The sequence below is a fragment of the Nelumbo lutea genome, chromosome 1 (genome assembly GCF_056320005.1).
Source record: "Nelumbo lutea isolate HS-2025 chromosome 1, American lotus-T2T, whole genome shotgun sequence".
NCBI classification, from domain to species: Eukaryota; Viridiplantae; Streptophyta; class Magnoliopsida; order Proteales; family Nelumbonaceae; genus Nelumbo; species Nelumbo lutea.
The window spans coordinates 17,630,249-17,649,311 of NC_142684.1; the positions used below are offsets into that span (position 1 = coordinate 17,630,249).

The 19,063-nt window shown below is 40.8% G+C and overlaps 1 protein-coding gene across 3 annotated transcripts in view; it reads right to left on the reverse strand.

Moving 5' to 3' along the window:
- Positions 1-625: 625 nt before the first annotated feature.
- LOC148873759 (SCY1-like protein 2 A) overlaps positions 626-19,063 on the reverse strand; it is a 119,791-nt gene continuing 101,353 nt past the window's right edge. For 2 of the 3 annotated variants that reach the window (XM_088944218.1, XM_088944225.1), the window contains exons 11-14: positions 16,764-16,826; positions 2,449-2,610; positions 2,149-2,267; positions 626-2,055 (exon numbers count right to left, since the gene is read on the reverse strand). In XM_088944218.1, the coding sequence (XP_088800344.1) occupies positions 1,032-2,055; positions 2,149-2,267; positions 2,449-2,610; positions 16,764-16,826 (1,368 nt within the window). In that variant the 3' untranslated portion in view covers positions 626-1,031. The remainder of the gene's footprint in view (positions 2,056-2,148; positions 2,268-2,448; positions 2,611-16,763; positions 16,827-19,063) is intronic. The other variant, XM_088944236.1, reaches the window with a different exon arrangement.

Genomic DNA, 19,063 nt, shown 5'->3' on the forward strand with positions numbered 1-19,063 from the left:
CGAGGTGTTGAAATTTGAAACAGTAACAAAGAAGGTTTTTAAGGCAAATCAGAGAGGGTTACTTCCGATCATCATTCTACAACCATTTAATTGTATTTGATAGTATGAGAAGTACAAAAAGTATTTTATACCTAAATACTAATAAATATATTGTGATGATTCTCTATCAACTGATTGCAACTTGGTTTTGTTTAGAAATACTGAAAAGAAAGGGGCCAAAAAAGAAAAATAAAAAATAAAAAATAAAAGCACGTAAACAACAACCAAAAGTCATCAAATCTAGTCGGTAGCCTAATAGCCTTGTTCATTCAAAGTCGAAATCGTTGACTTGGCTAGATGAGAATCACAAGCTTTGTTTGAGGCATTCATAAAAAATTAAAACCCTGCCTTGTGCAACATGATTGGTACCTGGCAGAGTCCCTTACTGATGAACACCGTAAACAATTCTGGTGTCTCATCACCCATCTTCAAGTCATGTAATAGGTGGTTGAGAGAATGCAAGAACAGCAGATAATTGGTGATACACGTAGTTTCTGTAATCTTTTCTGCATTTGATTTAAAATTCAATGTAGATTATTATGTTCAGCATAACTAGTTCCATATGCTAGATTATTCAAATAAAATCTAAAGAATATGCAGAGCAGAAGATTCAGCCCCTTAAGTTAATTTATTTATTGTGTCCAGATTCCATCAAAGAGCGGAATCTGTTCCAAAGAATACACTAACCTTAGAAAAATAAACTCAAGATCATTAAATTAAAAGAAAAAGGAAAATAAGAAAAGAAAAAAAAAAACGAATAACGAATAATAACGAAAGGAAAACTCCCACGTCGGATGACAATAGGCTACTACAGGTCACCTCGACCAAGCAAACCATCATAAACAAACTTGACTACCCCAGATTGTCACGGACGTTGAGTGGGTATGAAATGAGAAACAGATCAACACTGTTGATGGCTAATCCAACAGCTGATCTACAAGGGCTGGTCCACCAGTTTGTGATAAAATATAGGTGGATCCTACTACTACCTATTACAGTAAATCCAGAATGGGCTCATTAGTTGATGATTTGATATTGACAGATCGTGATGTTTGAATGCTATTGGGATGTCCTTGATTTCCACTCCCTCTTCCCATTCCAACAGCAGTCTGGGGAGGTGGAGCAAGTCTGGTTGCCGTCTGTTCACTCTTGGCAGGGGCAAAGATGGAGCCAAGGTCTGCAGCTTTTGTTTCAGCGTATGACCCCATCAAAGAATTATTCTTCCCAAGACCCATTGCTGAACTCACTTGATTAGATTTCAAGAACCCGATAGAGGCTTGGGGGTTGAGCCCCTCGGTGTACAAACTGTTAATATTTGCTGGATTGTTGCCCTGGTTCTGTCTTGAGAACCCAATTGAACTCTGGGTGTTGAAACCACTGCTACTATGATTATTGGCATTTGAAGAACTACTTTCCTGTTTTAACAGTCCAATAGGTTTGCTGTTGGTGCTTGTGCCACTCTGGCCACTTGTGTTCAACTCATAACCATATTTATTCATGGACAGACTGATTTTATTATTGGTGGAAGACCCCAAATCACCTACTGAGTTACTGGGTCGTGGAGGCCAATCAGCAAAAGGATCTATATCATCAAAACTAGAAGTTGATGCACCTGAGCTCTGATTCTCTTTCTCATTGTCACCTACTTGAGGTGCAAGATCAGAAGCTGTCCGAGCAGGCCACTCTATGTCAACTTCTGTGCATGATAGAGCTTTTTGCTGGCAAAAGGTGGTGGATGTCACAGACTGCACTTGAGTGATAGTAACAGTGCTTAGATGTGAGTCTGGTGCCATTAGTGTGGTTGATACACTAGCTGTAGAAGACTGCACAGGACTTGTAGGTTCCTTAGTTATGAGACCCCAATCTCCATCCCATGCTGAACTTCTCTTTTTTGAAGAGAAAGTCCCGCTTGGTTTCATCAATGCTCCAGACTGAAATCCATTGGCTATGGGTGTCACTCTTACTTCTGGGGTGCCAGAACCAGTCAAAATTACACCTCGTTTTTCTTCTATTTTCCTGCAAGTGGAAAAGCATACAACCAACTCAATCACCTTGGTTATAGGTTATAAACGGAATTGCCAGCGATTTTTTTTGAAAGCACAATAATACCTGAGGACATCTTTCAAAAAGAACATGTACTTGGCAAATTGTTGAACATTAAGTTGTTGGGCAACAAGTAGTGGCATGAGCAGCGGAAGGACATGCTCTGCAGTGAATTCTATGCTGTACTGAACCAAAAACATTGATGTAGAAGAATAATGAGCTGTCATTCCACAATAACAATATTTGCTTGTATCTGTACTCAATGCTAAAGCCATGAGTATACTATGCCTTCAACTGAAGCAGGTATTACATTTCTAAAAGCATTTCACATTTAACAAATAGATGTAGCAGATAAAAAGACTTCACCTGCTTGGTAATTGAGCTTGCAATCCCCAAGGTACACATGAGTGTGGGGGCTGATCGATCAACAGCTGTACAACGTTGGATTGTTTGTAAGATATCTAGAACAGCATGTTTATCAAGCATGTGTACCAGCTCACCCAGGCACAACAAAGCATTCACTCTTACCTGCCAATGGAAGCATCCCAATTGTTCAGATATAATCATGGAAAAAGTACCCAATTCATAAATTACAAGGCAGTTGACAATTAGGAAGAATAATAACAATAACAATTGTTCCATGCCATTTGTTTTGTTGCAGAAAAGACTACAGAAACAGACCAATCCAGTGAAACCCTATGTACTTGGTTGGACACTATTTTTCAAAAGGTTCATGAGGCTTAACCTCAAGGTACACCTTTGAAAGTAAAATAAATACGTTCCTCAGATCTAGAAATGCCCTTCTTTTATCTGTCACACCTTCAGATACCTATACCATATATTTGTATATCAACATGTATATGCATGTATGCATGTGTTTACATACATGCTTTAACATATGCAATGCGATTTGTAGGTATTATTTAACTAACAAGATTCTAAATAGTTATAAAATGGTATCTATGAATGCAGAGGGTTTATCTAAAGCTCCTAACATTAACGACTAATGTACCATTTATTTATTTTTATGCCTTTCCTACACAAGAAACTCCTCTTATGCATACTTTTATACTTTCTGTTATATTACTTCGATGTTTTTTCTTGAAAGTTAGTAACTTGGGAGCTTAGACCTCACACAGTCACACTATAAAGCTTACACCTCATGCATCTAAAGGCTAGAAAAACCAATAACAATGTCTATTTCTCTTCTTGGATTTCCTATGACTTTAAAAGGAATTGATGGTTCAGGAGTAAACCTTAAGGCTATGTTTGGTTTGAACGGAAAGGTAGGGAAACATAGGGAAACCTATACAAGGTTTGTAAAGGTTTCCCTTCATTTCCCTTCCTTTCCCTACTTTTTCCTTCAAACCAAACACAGCCCAAGTGATTTTGTGTCTAGCTGATAATCCATACAATTCGACCATGTTTTTAACTTGATAATCACATTGAAATTCAGGCAATCTAAGAGATGGAGGTACAGTAACCCATGTTTTTAACTTGATAAATCATATAATTTACAGAACCAGTTATCATTTCATGATACACGCACCTTCAATATGAATAATTAAACATCAGATGGAATTCTATATAATCTATTTAGGGGACATTGCTTGGTGCACTGGTAAAATCTCAGGCTGTCAATTGATAGGTCTGTATCCAGTCCCGTCATCCAAAGACCCTGGATGGCCAGGACTGACATCCGGTAATAGCCTATAAGGAAAACAACTTGGCTGGGAGAGGATTGCGTTGTACAGGATATTCTCCCACCTGGGACAACGTCACATGATTCTTTTTTACAGTTGTATGATTGCATCTATTTGGTTGGTCCTGCATTTTGCTGGGCTTGATCTTGCCCCATCCTCTGGGTGACTATAATCTTGCCTTTTCTCATTGCTCTTATTAATAAATTCGTTTTTTCTATCTCAATAAGATGTCCAATGAAATTTGGCCAAGCCAACAAGGTTATGACAGATACAGAAACCAATTTATATTTCCCAAATTCTCAAAAAAAAAAAAAGAAAAAAGGAAAAAGAAAATTTAAATTTTATTCCCAAATTCTCTGTTGAGTTGGGCCTATCTGTTTTTTATTCTTATTTTAAGCTATTTAGTTAGGAAGTTGTTGGGCTTTAGGCCCATTAATTTATGTTTTTAAGTTGTGACTGTTCAGCTACATTAGTAGCCGCCCTACTAAGGGCATCCTTGTAATATCTCATCCTTTGAATTAAGTATAAATATAATGAGGGGTTGACGGCTAGGGTTAATTCAAGAGTCATGGTTGATTTCCTACTCTTTTCTCCCTCTCTTTTCTTCTCTACTACTGAAATCTTTATCTTCCTCCCCTTTTCCTTTTACAATAAATTCAACTAAATCTACAATCAGTGATTTCTACTTTGTATCAGAGCAGGCCGAAGGTTCCTTGAGTTGTTTCCTCATGCAGCCCTAGATCGGCCGACTGCATGGTGATTTAAGAAGCCGATCGAAGCTCTCAGGTAAAACTGGAGAAAGGGAAAGAGTTTTGTTTCTGTTGGACTCTTCAATTTTGACCTAGGAAGTGGCGCCCTAATTTTTTAAGGTTCCTTGGAGTTTTCTGTAAGGGGCGGTTCAAGTCCTACCTGATTTGGAGGCTTCTAGAGAGAGCGGCTGCCTCTTCTCTCTCTTCTCCCGTCCCACATAAAATGAATCTTTTGTGGGAAGACAGTCTAGGACACCAGAAAGGTGTTGTTGGTTCCAGAAGTGTTTCTTTTGATCTTGTTACAAATTTCAATTATTTTCTTTACATTTTTTGAGAAGCATGGAGGGTCACAGAGTTGAAAATAAGCCCGGGAGAAATGGGACCAGTGGAAGGAGGTGTTGGAGACTTTTTCGGGACTGGGACCATTACTTCAGTTAGGTTGGATGGTGCAAATTACTTATAATGGTCACAATCTGCAAAGATAGCCATTGGTGCTCGTGGGAAATTAGGGTATATCACTGGTAAGGAAGTGAAACCTGAAACTAGCAACTCCCGGTGGATACAGGAGAATTATATGGTGATGACTTGGTTGTGTAATTCCATGTTGCCCCATATAGGGCAAATATAGCTAAGGAAATATGGGATGAGGTTTTAGAAACCTATTCACAGATGGAGAATGTTGCTAGGGCTTATCAGTTGAGAAATCAGATTATTTCTACAAGGCAGGGAGATAGACCCGTTGCAGCCTATTTTTCAGCCCTTAAAACCCTGTGGTAGGAGATTGACCATTTAGAGACATTTGCTTGGGAAACCACTAAGGATGCAACTACCTATTAGAAACATCTAGAGAAGTATAGGGTGTTTGAATTTCTTGCTGGCCTTAATCCTGAGTATGATATTACAAGACAACATCTTTCCAGGGACAGTGTTACCTTCTCCCTGGCATATGCCTTTGTGTCAGGGGAGGAGAGCAGGAGAGATGTGATGATGAAAAATCCTGCTTCTGATCAGTCTGCCATGGTGAGTATTGTGAAACCTAAACAAAGTAGAGATCAGGGTGGCAATGAAATCAAGAAGGAAGATAAAAGAGATTTGATCTGTGACTACTGTAAGAAGCCTAAACACACAAGAGATACTTGCTGGAAGCTTCACCCACATCTTGTGCCAACTAAATAAGAAGGGAAATGCACACATGGAAGTTACTGGTGACATTCCGGCCCCTCCTACTACAACTGCTCTGGAGTCTGTTGCAGTTGCTGCAGTAAGGGCCGAACTTGAGAGGTATGGGCAACTTCTAAACCTGCGGGATACAGCCAGTTCCAGTTCAGCAGCAAGCGGACAACAAGGTACAGGTGGCACTGGTGGAGCCCACTCTACTGCCTTTGCTCACACAAGTAGTTCACACGTCACTACAAATTATGTTTCTACTTCAGGTAAGGAGGGACCTCCTTGGATTATAGATTTTGGAGCCTCAGAGCACATGACCCATAGCTCTATTATTTTTTCTTCTTACTAGCTCTGTTCTAGTAGAGATAGCGTCTCCACAGCTGATGAATCCCATGTTCCTATTGCTGGGAAGGGATCTGTCAAGATTAGTGATGCTATTTCTCTACCCTCAGTCCTTCATGTTCCTAGATTGAGTAGTAATTTGTTATCTGTTAGTAGTTTGATTAAGAACCTGAACTGTTCAGTAATTTTTTCTCCTACTCATTGTATTTTGCAGGATCTGGATTCAAAGAGGACAATTGGGAGTGGTCATAAAGTGAATGGGATCTACCTCTTGGATGTTCTTCCTCCTCATCAGAGTCATCATGTCAGCAGGGATAGTGAGTCAGAGTCTGTGGGCCAAATTATGCTTTGGCATAATCATCTGGGCCATTTACCTTTTTCTTCTTTGATTCTTTTGTTTCCAAAACTTTTTGAGTCTGTTAGTTTGTCAAGTCTGGAGTGTGAAGGTTGTCAACTTGGAAAGCATTGTAGACATTCATTAAAACCTAGTAATAAAAGGTGTTCTTATTCTTTTGATGTTATTCATTCTGATGTGTGGGGACCTTACCACGTTCCTTCTATGGGAGGCTATCGATATTTTCTCTTATTTGTGGATGATTTCTCATGATACTCTTGGGTTTACCTGATGAGATCCTGCGATGAAGTACCATCCTTGGTGAGCCAATTTCATCAGATGGTGCTAACACAGTTTGGAACAAGAATAAAGGTATTCAGATCAAACAATGCCAGGGAATATTTTGAAAAACACCTTGCTTCATATCTATTAGAATATGTTGTTGTCCATCAGAGCAGTTGTCCCTACAGTCCACAGCAGAATGGTGTTGCAGAGAAAGGAAGAGCAGACACATTGTTGAGATTGCAAGAAGCATGATGAGCACATCTACAGTTCCAGTTCGGTTTTGGGGTGATGCAGTTTTCATAGCAGTATATCTGATTAACAGGGTGCCCTCTCGTATACTTGGATTCAACACCCCATTCGGTCTTCTTTTTCCTGAGGGGGAGATGTTTCATATTCCTCTCAGGGTGCTTGGGTGTGTCTGCTTTGCACATGTCCTTGGTCCTCACCGCTCAAAGCTTGATCCCAAGGCAAAAAAGTGTCTTCCTTGGATATGCAGAAAATTAGAAAGGGTACTGCTGTTATGATCCAGTCTCTGGGAGCTGGTATGTTACCATGGATGTCACTTTTTTTGAATTCACATTCTTCTTTTCAAAGTATCCTTCTCAGGGGGAGTGTTTTGGGGAAGTGAGTCAGCAGTCTATTCCTCTCCTAGTTCCAGTCCCTGTGTCTACTCCTGTGCTTGACCATCCTGTGTCACCTACCTTACCACCTCCTTTGCGTCCTGCTTCTTAGCATTACTTACGACAGAGAATTCACAAGGAGGTTGATTCCACTGTAGTAGAACTCACATCACTTCTTGTCGATTCCTTGGATACTCCAGATTCGACTGACATGGATTCAGGTATTCCTCTTGGTCCCGCTACTGTTTCAATTCCCACTGATTCTACTAACCTTGTTACAGATAACCTTGATCTTCCTATTGCTCTCAAAAAAGGGAAGAGAAAGTGTACTGCTCATTGTATTTCAGAGTACTTATCCTACAGTGGACTTTCTCCTTCCTACCGTGTTTTTCTCTCCTCCCTTGACTCAGTGTCTATACCCAAGGGTGTTAGTGAGGCTCTCTCCAAACCTGAGTGGAAGACAGCTATGCAGGAAGAGAGGGCAGCTTTGATTAAGAATCAGACATGGGACATTGTGGATCTACTAGAAGGCAAGGAGACAGTTGTATGCAGATGGGTTTACATGGTAAAATATAAGGTAGATGGAATTATAGAAGGGTACAAGGCAAGACTTGTTGCAAAAGGGTACACACAGACCTATGGTGTTGATTACTTAGAGACCTTTGCACCGGTTGCAAAGATGACCTCTGTTCGGACACTTCTTTCTCTTGCTGCCTCATACTCTTGGCCCTTGTTTCAACTTGATGTGAAGAATGCTTTCCTAAAATGGGGATCTGCAAGAGGAAGTGTATAAGAATCTTCCTGTTGGCTTTTACAGTGATATTGAAAAGGGAAAGGTATGCAGGCTTAAGAAGTCACTTTATGGCTTGAAACAATCTCCCAGAGCATGGTTTGACAGATTTAGAAAGGCCTTGATTGCTTTTGGATACACTTAGACTCAATCCGATCATACCTTGTTTATGAAGAGAAGGGGATCTTTGGTGTCAGTCCTAATTGTTTATGTGGATGATATTGTTGTCACGGGGATGACCTAAGTGAGATTGATTGTCTGAAAAGGAATCTACATAAAGAATTTGAAATTAAAGATCTTGGAGAACTGAGATACTTCTTAGGCATTGAAGTTGCAAGATCAAAACATAGAATTTTTATCTCTCAAAGGAAGTATGACTTGGATCTTCTTCAAGAGACAGGGAAGCTTGAAATGAAGGCAATCAATACCCCTATTGCTCAGAACCATAGAATCAATGCATCAGAAGGTGAACCAGTAAAGGACATTGGGAGATATCAAAGACTTGTGGTCGGCTGCTATACTTGTGTATGACAAGACCAAACATTTCCTATGAAGTAAGTGTGGTAAGTCAATACATGCATGCTCCACGAGTCCAGCATTGGGAGGCAGTTGACTGGATTCTTGCTTATCTGAAGAGACACCCGGGCAGAGGCATATTGTTTACTGATCATGGATAGGAGATCAACTTCAGGAGTGTGCACCCTTGTTGGGGGTAACCTTGTCTCGTGGAAGAGTAAGAAACAAACAGTGGTGGCAAGATCAAGTGCTGAATCTGAATACAGGGCCATGGCACGTGGAGTTTCATAACTTCTCTGGATCTGTTCCCTATTAGAAGAAATTGGTGTACAGGCAGAAGAACCTATGATGTTATACTGTGATAACCAGGCAGCAATTAACATTGCCCATAACCCAGTCTAGCATGACCGAACTAAGCACATTGAAGTGGATAGACATTTTATCAGAGAAAGAGTAACTTCTAGAGAAGTTTGTCTTCCATACATTGCTTCTGATCTACAGCTCACAGATGTTCTCACAAAAGGTGTTGCAAAGAACAAGCTGGAGCATGATCTATGCAAGTTGGGAATGTGTGACATTTACTCCCAATTTGAGGGGGAGTGTTGAGTTGGGCCTAGCGGCTTTTTATTCTTATTTTAAGCTATTTAGTTAGGAAGTTGTTGGGCTTTAGGCCCATTAGTTTATGTTTTTAAGTTGTGACTGTTTAGCTACATTAGTAGCCGCCCTACTAAGGGCATCCTTGTAATATTTCATCCTTTGAGTTAAGTATAAATATTGCTAGATAGTTTTGTATACCGTTAGCTTCAATCCGATTTGATGTACTTTTGTTATTTAGTGGAAATAAATTAAAGTGCATGATTGATTCATGTTGTTTGGTATAATTCTGTGTAAGACCCTAAAACTGGACACTTATAGAGACTCGTGTTACTTTTAAATGTTCACAGCCATTGGATAAGTCTGGGGAGATTTATCCTGCCAAGGCTGATACTGGTGTGCCACCAAATGTTGGGATGGCCTGTCTTGGCCACCAGGGTAAGACCCAAGGCACATGTAGTATGGGATTACTTGAATCTTTGAACCAGACTAGATTTCTAGTATTGCCCTAGACCTTGGAGACAGATGGGCAAAACTGGAAAGTTACACCTGACCCCTAGACTCGATTATGACACTTCACTAGGTGTCAGATCGTGCTATCTTTGATATGCCAATCAGTGAGATCCTTAGCGGGGATCAAAACCTAGGTATGTTGGGACAGTTCGAGAATTCATCTGAGTGGGTGATCATAGTGGCAGGATTAGCCCCTTTGTCGGACAAGGATAATGATCGGGAAAGGCACTCTCTCTGATGGAAACCAAACTGCCGGCAGTTGATTTCAATCGTTGGAATTTTGTTTTTGCAAAATTAATATATATATATATATATATATATATATATATATATATATTATATATATGCATATGAATGGTTTCAAAAGATTTGCAAAAGGTTTTAATTCCCGGGATCCATATGAGTAGAGAGTGCGGCACTGTTCCTTGCAGCCGAGGGAGATGTCCTCTCTTGTCGGGCAGTGCTTGATCATTATGGGCTGAGAGGTTAAGTGTAAGACCGCTTAGGATAATACCTGATGGGCTAATCTTGCACCTGCCCACAGTCCCTGGGTTTTTATAAGATGGCTTGGCCCAGGGACCACTTAATGTAAGTGTTGGGTCCATAGGGTCCATGTGATGGGCTCAAGGGGGTCACTGAGTTTTTCAGTGAATTCGGCTGAGCCTTGCAATAAAGGTTGGGCTGAACCCATGTGGCTGGTGTGTAGATCAATGCTTGGGTCCCACGCCATACAAAGAAGCCCAACTGGGCAGCAGATTGGAAACTAGTTAAACACTAAACACTTAATGGGCCAAAAGCCCATTTCGAACTGGGCTGATATGATCACCTATTCATGGGGCGAATCTGAGATTAATGTAAAAGGATTGGGTCTTTAACTTTATCCACTCTAGGAGACCAAATTCAAATTAGATTTGAATCTGGTAACCTCCTGATAAGATCAGGAGAAAACTAACTTAATCTGCAGATAGGATTAAGATTATCCTCTATCCAAATATTGATTTGGATTGGGATAACTCCCAATTAGGAGGTTTCTTAATCAAGAAGAAAGAGGAGAAACCCTAACAGAAATATCAGATTTCGAACTAGGGTTGGTATGCAAAAATTATTCCTCCTGCGAATTGAGATTTAATCTCACACAGACTACAGAGAGAAGAGACACAGTTCGGCCCTCTTCGTCCCTGGATTTCTCCTACAGCAGCCGCCATTCCCTGTTGCAAGATTGGATCTTTGCAGCAATAGAAAGTCAAGAAATCAGTTCTTGACAACAGTCTTGCAAGAAAGACCAAAAAGATTCGGTGTTCAAAGTTTCCAGAGGATTCTTGCGAAGGATCCAGTGCGTTCACAATGAACTACAATATGAATAAGCTGAATGTTAGCGTCTAGGAACTCAGCAATATGTTGCAGAGGGCCGAGGATCTACTAAAGAAGGATGAGCCCGTGGTTATGCTTGCTGAAGCTAACAAATCGGGCCAGAAAAAGAGAAAGGCAATGAAGCCCCAGAAGAAAGCTGCCAAACCCAAGAAGTAGAAGAAGAACAAGGCATTTGATGTCTGTCACTTCTGCAAGCAGACCGGCCACTGGAAGAGGAACTGTCCTGCCTACCTGGAACCTAAGAAAGGTAACATCGAAAATAATATGTTAGTTGCTTCTGTGTCCTGGTGTGTTGACTCCGGGGCTTCAACTCATGCGTGTAACTCATTGCAGGGGTTCAAAGTTAGCAGAAGTTTGAGTGAAGGTGAAGTGACACTATTTTTGGGAATGACTGCTAGTGTTGTAGCTGCGGCAATAGGAACCGTAGAATTAGTTTTTAGAGAAGGAGTCCTTGTACTTAAAGATTGTCTTTATGTACAGAACTTGAGAAGAAATTTAATTTTTGTTTCTAAACTGTGTGCTGATGGAGATACTGTTTATTTTAGTAATATGATTACTGTTAAACGGAATAACAAATTCATCGCATGCGGGGAATTGGAGAACGGTCTCTATGTTCTACATCCTTTTCTGGAAACTAACCTAACCGAAACTACATCGGTCAAAAATCCCAAGAAAAGGAATCGTGATACAGTAAATCCCACATGCCTCTGGCATTGCTGACTTGGCCATATCGGTGTTGACCGAATCACAAGGCTGGTAAAGGATGGTCCTTTGGATTTTCTAACCGTAGAAAATCTTCCCACTTGTGAGCCTTGCCGTCAAGGTAAGATGACTAAGCGACCATTTGACGGTAAGCCTGAAAGGTCTGGAGGCACACTTGACCTAATACATTCTGATGTATGTGGTCCCCTGAGTGTTAGGACACGGAATCAACACGTGTATTTCGTCACCTTTACAGATGATTTTTCACGATATGGTTACGTGTACCTAATGAGACACAAGTCTGAATCCTTTGAAAAGTTCAAAGAGTTCAGACGGGAAGTCGAGAAACAGTTAGGGAGAGAAGTTAAGGCCCTTCGATCAGATCGAGGTGGCGAGTATCTCTCTAACGAATTCAGGGACTACTTAAAGGACAATGGGATAGTGTCACAACTAGCTCCTCTTGCTACACCTCAACTCAATGGTGTTTCAGAGAGGAGGAATAGGACCTTGTTGGACATGGTCCGGTCACTTCTGGTATGCTCAGAATTGCCCACATCCTTTTGGGGATATGCATTAGAGACTGCTATCTACATGCTGAATCGGGTTCCAACCAAATCAGTTCCGAAAACTCCATATGAACTATGGACCGAAAGGAAGCCAAGTGTAAGACAAGATTTGGGGTTGTCTTGCACACGTTAAAAGAACAAGTGCAGACAAGTTGGAATCCAAAACCAGTCGTTGCCTATTTATAGGCTACCCAAAGGATTCAGTGGGTTATCTATTCTATGACCCAAGTGAGCAGAAAGTGTTTTGCAGTCGAAACGCCCAATTCTTAGAATCCGAATACATCCTGGACACTCACCGTCAGGAAATAGTTCTTGACAAGGAGAGCTCAGGAGCAGTGAGAGATGTCCCACAAGTTCCAGGTAGTGACCAACCTAGAAGGTCCACCCGGGTGTCCAAACCACCAATCCGATATGGTTATGACCAGGATAGTTACCTGGTGGAAGCCTTGACTAGTGAAGAGGATCCCGTGACTTATGCGGATGCTATGTTAGACATAGATTCCCAGAAGTGGGTGGAGGCCATGAGAGCTGAGATGGACTCAATGGAGACCAATGGAGTCTGAACTCTAGTAGATCCGCCTTCCGAGGTAAAAGCAATTGGTTGCAAATGGATCTACAAGAGGAAGAAGGGCCCCGATGGTAGGATTGAGACCTACAAAGCTCGCTTGGTGGCAAAAGGGTATACTCAGAAAGAAGGCATCGATTATGAGGAAACCTTTTCGCCCGTGGCCATGCTTAAATCCATTAGGATCCTGCTAGCTATAGCAGCATACCATAACTACGAGATTTGGCAAATGGATGTCAAAACTGCGTTCCTGAATGGAGATCTTAGTGAAGATATCTACATGCAGCAGCCGCAAGGCTTCATTGCTGCTGGTCAGGAACACATGGTATGCAAACTCAATAGATCCATATATGGACTTAAGCAGGCTTCTAGGAGTTGGAACATCCGTTTTGATTCTGCCATCAAAACGTTTGACTTTGAGCAGAATCCGGATGAGCCCTGTGTTTACAGGAAGTCCAGTGGGGATAAGATCACCTTTTTGGTATTGTACGTGGACGATATCCTACTCATTGGGAATGATGTAGGAATGTTGACTTCGGTCAAGGTATGGCTATCACAACAGCTCTCCATGAAAGATCTTGGAGAAGCTTCTTACATACTAGGTCTTCGACTCTATAGAGATAGATCGAAGCAGATAATTGGATTATCCCAGGCTGCTTACATTGACAAAATTATCAAAAGGTACAGCATGGAAAACTCCATGAAAGGAAATGTTCCTTTCAGACATGGAGTCACTCTCTCCAAGAAGATGTCTCCTAAGACTTCTGAGGAGATTGAGGGCATGAGAGACATTCCCTATGCCTCAGCCGTAGGGAGCATCATGTATGCCATGCTGTGCACTCGCCCGGACATAGCTTAGGCGGTGAGTGTGGTAAGTAGATTCCAGGCCAACCCAGGCCAGGAGCATTGGGCTGCTGTGAAGAACATACTTAAATACCTTCAAAGGACAAAAGAGTTTTGTCTGGAATTCGACGGTGGTTCACTACAAGTTCTAGGGTATACCGATGCCGATTTCCAGTCGGATCCAGATGATAGAAAGTCTACATCTGGGTATGTTTTCACGATAGGATCATGTGCTATTTGCTGGAAAAGCAGCAAACATGGGTCCACTGCAGATTCCACAACCGAGGCAGAGTACATTGCTGCAAGTGAAGCTGCCAAGGAAGCCGTGTGGATGAAGAAATTCATACACGAATTGGGAGTGATTCCGTCCAGCACATCACCCATCCTGTTGTTGTTGACAACAATGGAGCGATCGCCCAGGCTAAAGAGCCTCGAACTCACTCAAAGTCAAAGCACATCGAGAGGAAGTACCATGTACTGCGGGAGATCATTGGTAGAGGGGACGTCCTAATTCAGAAGGTAGCATCAGCGGATAATGTGGCAGACCCATTGACTAAGCCACTAACACAGAAGGTGTTTGAGAAACACGTGGAAAGTATGGGACTCCGGCTTGTACCAGATTGGACCTAAGTGCAAGTGGAAGCTGTTAGATAGTTTTGTATGCCCTTAGCTTCAATCCGATTTGATGTACTTTTGTTATTTAGTGGAAATAAATTAAAGTGCATGTTTGATTCATGTTGTTTGGTATAATTCTGTGTAAGACCCTAAAACTGGACACTTATAGAGACTCGTGTTACTTTTAAATGTTCACAGCCATTGGATAAGTCTGGGGAGATCTATCTTGCCAAGGTTGATACTGGTGTGCCACCAAATGTTGGGATGGCTTGTCTCGGCCGCCAGGGTAAGACCCAAGGCACATGCAGTATGAGGTTACTTGAATCCTTGAACCGGACCAGATTTCCAGTATTGCCCTGGACCTTGGAGACAGATGGGAAAAACTGGAAAGTTACACCTGACCCCTAGACTCGATTATGACACTTCACTAGGTGTCGGATCGGGCTGTCTTTGATATGCCAATCAGTGAGATCCTTAGCGGGGATCAAAACCTAGGTATGTTGGGACAGTCCGAGAATTCATCTGAATGGGTGATCATAGTGACAGGATCAGCCCCTTTGTCGGACAAGGGTAATGATCGGGAAAGGCACTCTCTCTGATGGAAACCAAACTGCCGGCAGTTGATTTCAATCGTTGGAATTTTGTTTTTGCAAAATTAATATGTATATACATATATGTATATGTATGGTTTCAAAAGATTTGCAAAAGGTTTTAATTCCCGGGATCCATGTGAGTAGAGAGTGCGGCACTGTTCCCTGCAGCCGAGGGAGAGGTCCTCTCTTGTCAGGCAGTGCTTGATCATTATGGGTTGAGAGGTTAAGTGTAAGACCATTTAGGATAATACCTGATGGGCTAATCTTGCACCTGCCCACAGTCCCTGGGTTTTTATAAGATGGCTTGGCCCAGGGACCACTTAATGTAAGTGTTAGGTCCATAGGGTCCATGTGATGGGCTCAAGGGGGTCACTGAGTTTTTCAGTGAATTCGGCTGAGCCTTGCAATAAAGGTTGGGCCGAATCCATGTGGCTGGTGTGTAGATCAATGCTTGGGTCCCACGCCATACAAAGAAGCCCAACTGGGCAGCAGATTTGAAACTAGTTAAACACTGAACACTTAATGGGCCAAAAGCCCATTTCGAACTGGGCTGATATGATCACCTATTCATGGGGCGAATCTGAGATTAATGTTAGTAAAAGAATTGGGTCTTTAACCTTATCCACTCTAGAAGACCAAATTCAAATTAGATTTGAATCTGGTAACCTCCTGATAAGATCAGGAGAAAACTAACTTAATTTGCAGATAGGATTAAGATTATCCTCTATCCAAATATTGATTTGGATTGGGATAACTCCCAATTAGGAGGTTTCTTAATCAAGAAGAAAGAGGAGAAACCCTAACAGAAATATCAGATTTCGAACTAGGGTTGGTATGCAAAAAATATACCTCCTGCGAATTGAGATTTAATCTCACACACAGACTCCAGAGAGAAGAGACACAGTTCAGCCCTCTTTGTCCCTAGATTTCTCCTCCAGCAGCCGCCATTCCCTGTTGCAAGATTGGATCTTTGCAGCAATAGGAAGTCAAGAAATCAGTTCTTGACAATAGTTTTGCAAGAAAGACCAAAAAGATTCGGTGTTCAAAGTTTCCAGAGGATTCTTACGAAGGATCCAGTGTGTAGGACACACCCTGCTGGTTCCGTTGCATCCACTGCTGTGTCATCTTCAGCAGGAGCGGATCTTGGTTTCTTCTTTGGGCATGAACACCAACTTTGGGAGATATTGTTTCTCCGGATCAGGTATAATCCTTCCTGTTTCCTTTTGGTTCAGATCTGGTTTGATTATGGTTCAAGTAGAATCCTTGAATATTGTATTCTAAATTTAGGGAATATGATTCCTAGTTGGAAGAAGGTAGGAAAATTTTTGAAATTCGCCCACCCATTCCGCACCCTTCATGGCATCCATCAGATGGATCCTACCATTCTTTTCAAATATAATGAGGGGTTGGCAGCTAGGGTTAATTCAAGAATCCTGGTTGACTTCCTACTCTTTTCTCCCTCTCTTTTCTTCTCTACTACTGAAATCTTTATCTTCCTCCCCTTTTCCTTTCACAAGAAATTCAACAAAATCTACCATTAGTGATTTCTACTTTCTCTAATCTCTTGTATATCTATGGACCGTGATGCATATCACATATGTGAGGAACCAAAATAATCTGACATAAAACAACATTGAAAAAGAAAGAAAAGAAACTAAAATCCAAGGTAAAATCCATCAATATGAAGGTTAGGGTCAAACTACAACAAATCCATAAAATCTATCCATTGCTTTGATAGTTAGAATGTAAAAATGGGATGAAAGACTAGTGAAAAATAAGAAAAAAATGCATCACATAAATAGCCTATACGTACCACAGCAACTGTTGTTTTAAGTGCCAAGCCGTGAACTCGAGGTAAAATTTCTTGTTTCACCATCTGCCAAAAAATGAAAATAAAAAGGTGTAGAAGAGGAAAATTGAAAAGGCTTCTCCATGGATAAAGCTTATATGGACATTGTTAGCAATAAAAGCAACCATAACCTCACAGGTGACATGGATAGTCAATAGGTCTAGGCATAAATGACCTAATCTCAAATAATCTCCAATACATGTTAAAAAAAACCAAAATATTCAATTGTAAAGGATCCTTAACTTATTTATTGACGCTTTTATATTACTATCTGAAGCAGCTGAAAAAGATGCCACTTTCTGTCATTTTAGAAAACAGTAATCAAGCAAATGACATTTATTAGGGATTGAGAATCCCTGGTTATCATACATGTAACTTTTTGGCTTAGCACATTTTCCACTAGGTAGTACCTAGATTTTACATCTGACAGACTGGGAGTTGGTAGCACTGTCTTCATGGTTGCTAAAAAATATGAAATGAGAGGGGTGTAGAATACTTGATACCATTAGTTAACATGTTCAACACCCTATATTTGATGCTTTAAAAGATTTTCCATCATAATTCTGAAAGAATTTCAGCCCTTTCAATGGTGCTTTGGAGGTTTTACTTTTCAACAGTATTGACATTTCTGAATAACGGACATGGCTCGAGCATGTTATTAGAAATTACTAGATAGAGGAGTGGATCCTAGGACAAGCTATGAGGTAGATTTTGGTTCAAACTTCAGGCATCATAAACCTGGGAACTCCATATGACAAGATCTATTTCCTCTGAAAGTTTTCGGCCCACTCCTTTGCCTGCTTCTGGAAATGCCAATATGTATTATCCCCTTGTTTTAGGAAGCATACCATATATAGAACTAGGATCACCATGTTGGTCTTCTCCATGATAGATATAATGTATGGGAATCCACATTAATTATGCATATACTACAGCACATGTATTGTCCTTATGACACTAGAAGAAAAACAGTCCAAAAGAATGAAAGGACTAATTAAAATTTGTGAAAAAAGTATTAGATATCAGCAGCAAAGAGAAAGAAGAGGAGAGAAGAAGAAGATCCCTAAATCCTTTTCATTAAACATGATTTACAAAGTTTTGATATTTACAGAGAGGCCCTTAATTGGGCGATTAACTTAATTAAGCATAACATAAAGAAACATAAAAGGCCCATTAACAAAAGAAACAGAAACATAAACAAATAAAAACATCCTATGGGCCATTCGACCCATTCTCTCTACACTCCTCCTCAAGCTGAGCATAGATGTCAACCATGCTCAGCTTGCCAGTGTCATGTTGTAGTTTGGCCTTGGAGATTCCCTTGGTAAGAATGTCAGCTAACTATTCCTCAGATGTAATGAATGGTAGACAAACATCTCCAGAAGCCACTCTTTCTCTGATAAAATGCCTGTCAACTTCAGTATGTTTAGTCCTATCATGTTACACTGAATTATGAGCAATGTTGATGGTGGCCTGATTATCAAAATATAGCATCAATGACTTATCATACTCAACACCTAGTTCCTCCAACAAGGATTGAAGTCAAAGTAACTCAGAGACTCCATGAGCCATAGCTCTGTACTCGGCCTCAGTTGAAGATCGGGAAACAACTGATTGTTTCTTGCTTCTCCAAGAAGCAATAATACCTGCCACCATGCTACAGTATCCAGAAGTTGACCTCCTATCACCAATGTTTCCCGCCTAGTCAACATTTGTGTAAGCCTCTAGTTTCATATGACCATGCTCAGCAAAAAGAATTCCCTTTCCAGGAGTATTCAAATAACATAAAATTCATTCTGCAGTTGCTATATGAGTGTCCCTAGGAGCATGCATGAACTGGCTAATGTAGTTGACAGCATATGCAATGTTAGGCCGAGTCATGCAAAGATATAACAGTTTCCCCAGTAACCTTTGAAACACTTCCTTATCCTTCAATAGTTCTCCATTAGAGGCAGAAAGTTTGTGACTCATATCAATAGGAGTAGCCACTGGTCTTGCACCCATCTTGCCAGTTTCAGTGAGTAAGTCTAGCACATACCTTCGCTGAGAGATGCCATCCTTAGACTGAGCCACTTCAATGCCAAGGAAATACCTCAACTCCCCCAGATCTTTGATCTCAAACTCTATATGAAGGAAAGATTTAAGATCATTAATCCTTGTCACAACAGTACCAGTCACTACTATATCATAGTTGAAAAACAGTCCACTTGATGTATGGAATTGTTTGAGATTAGATGCAAACCAGAAAATAAACAAACAAGAGA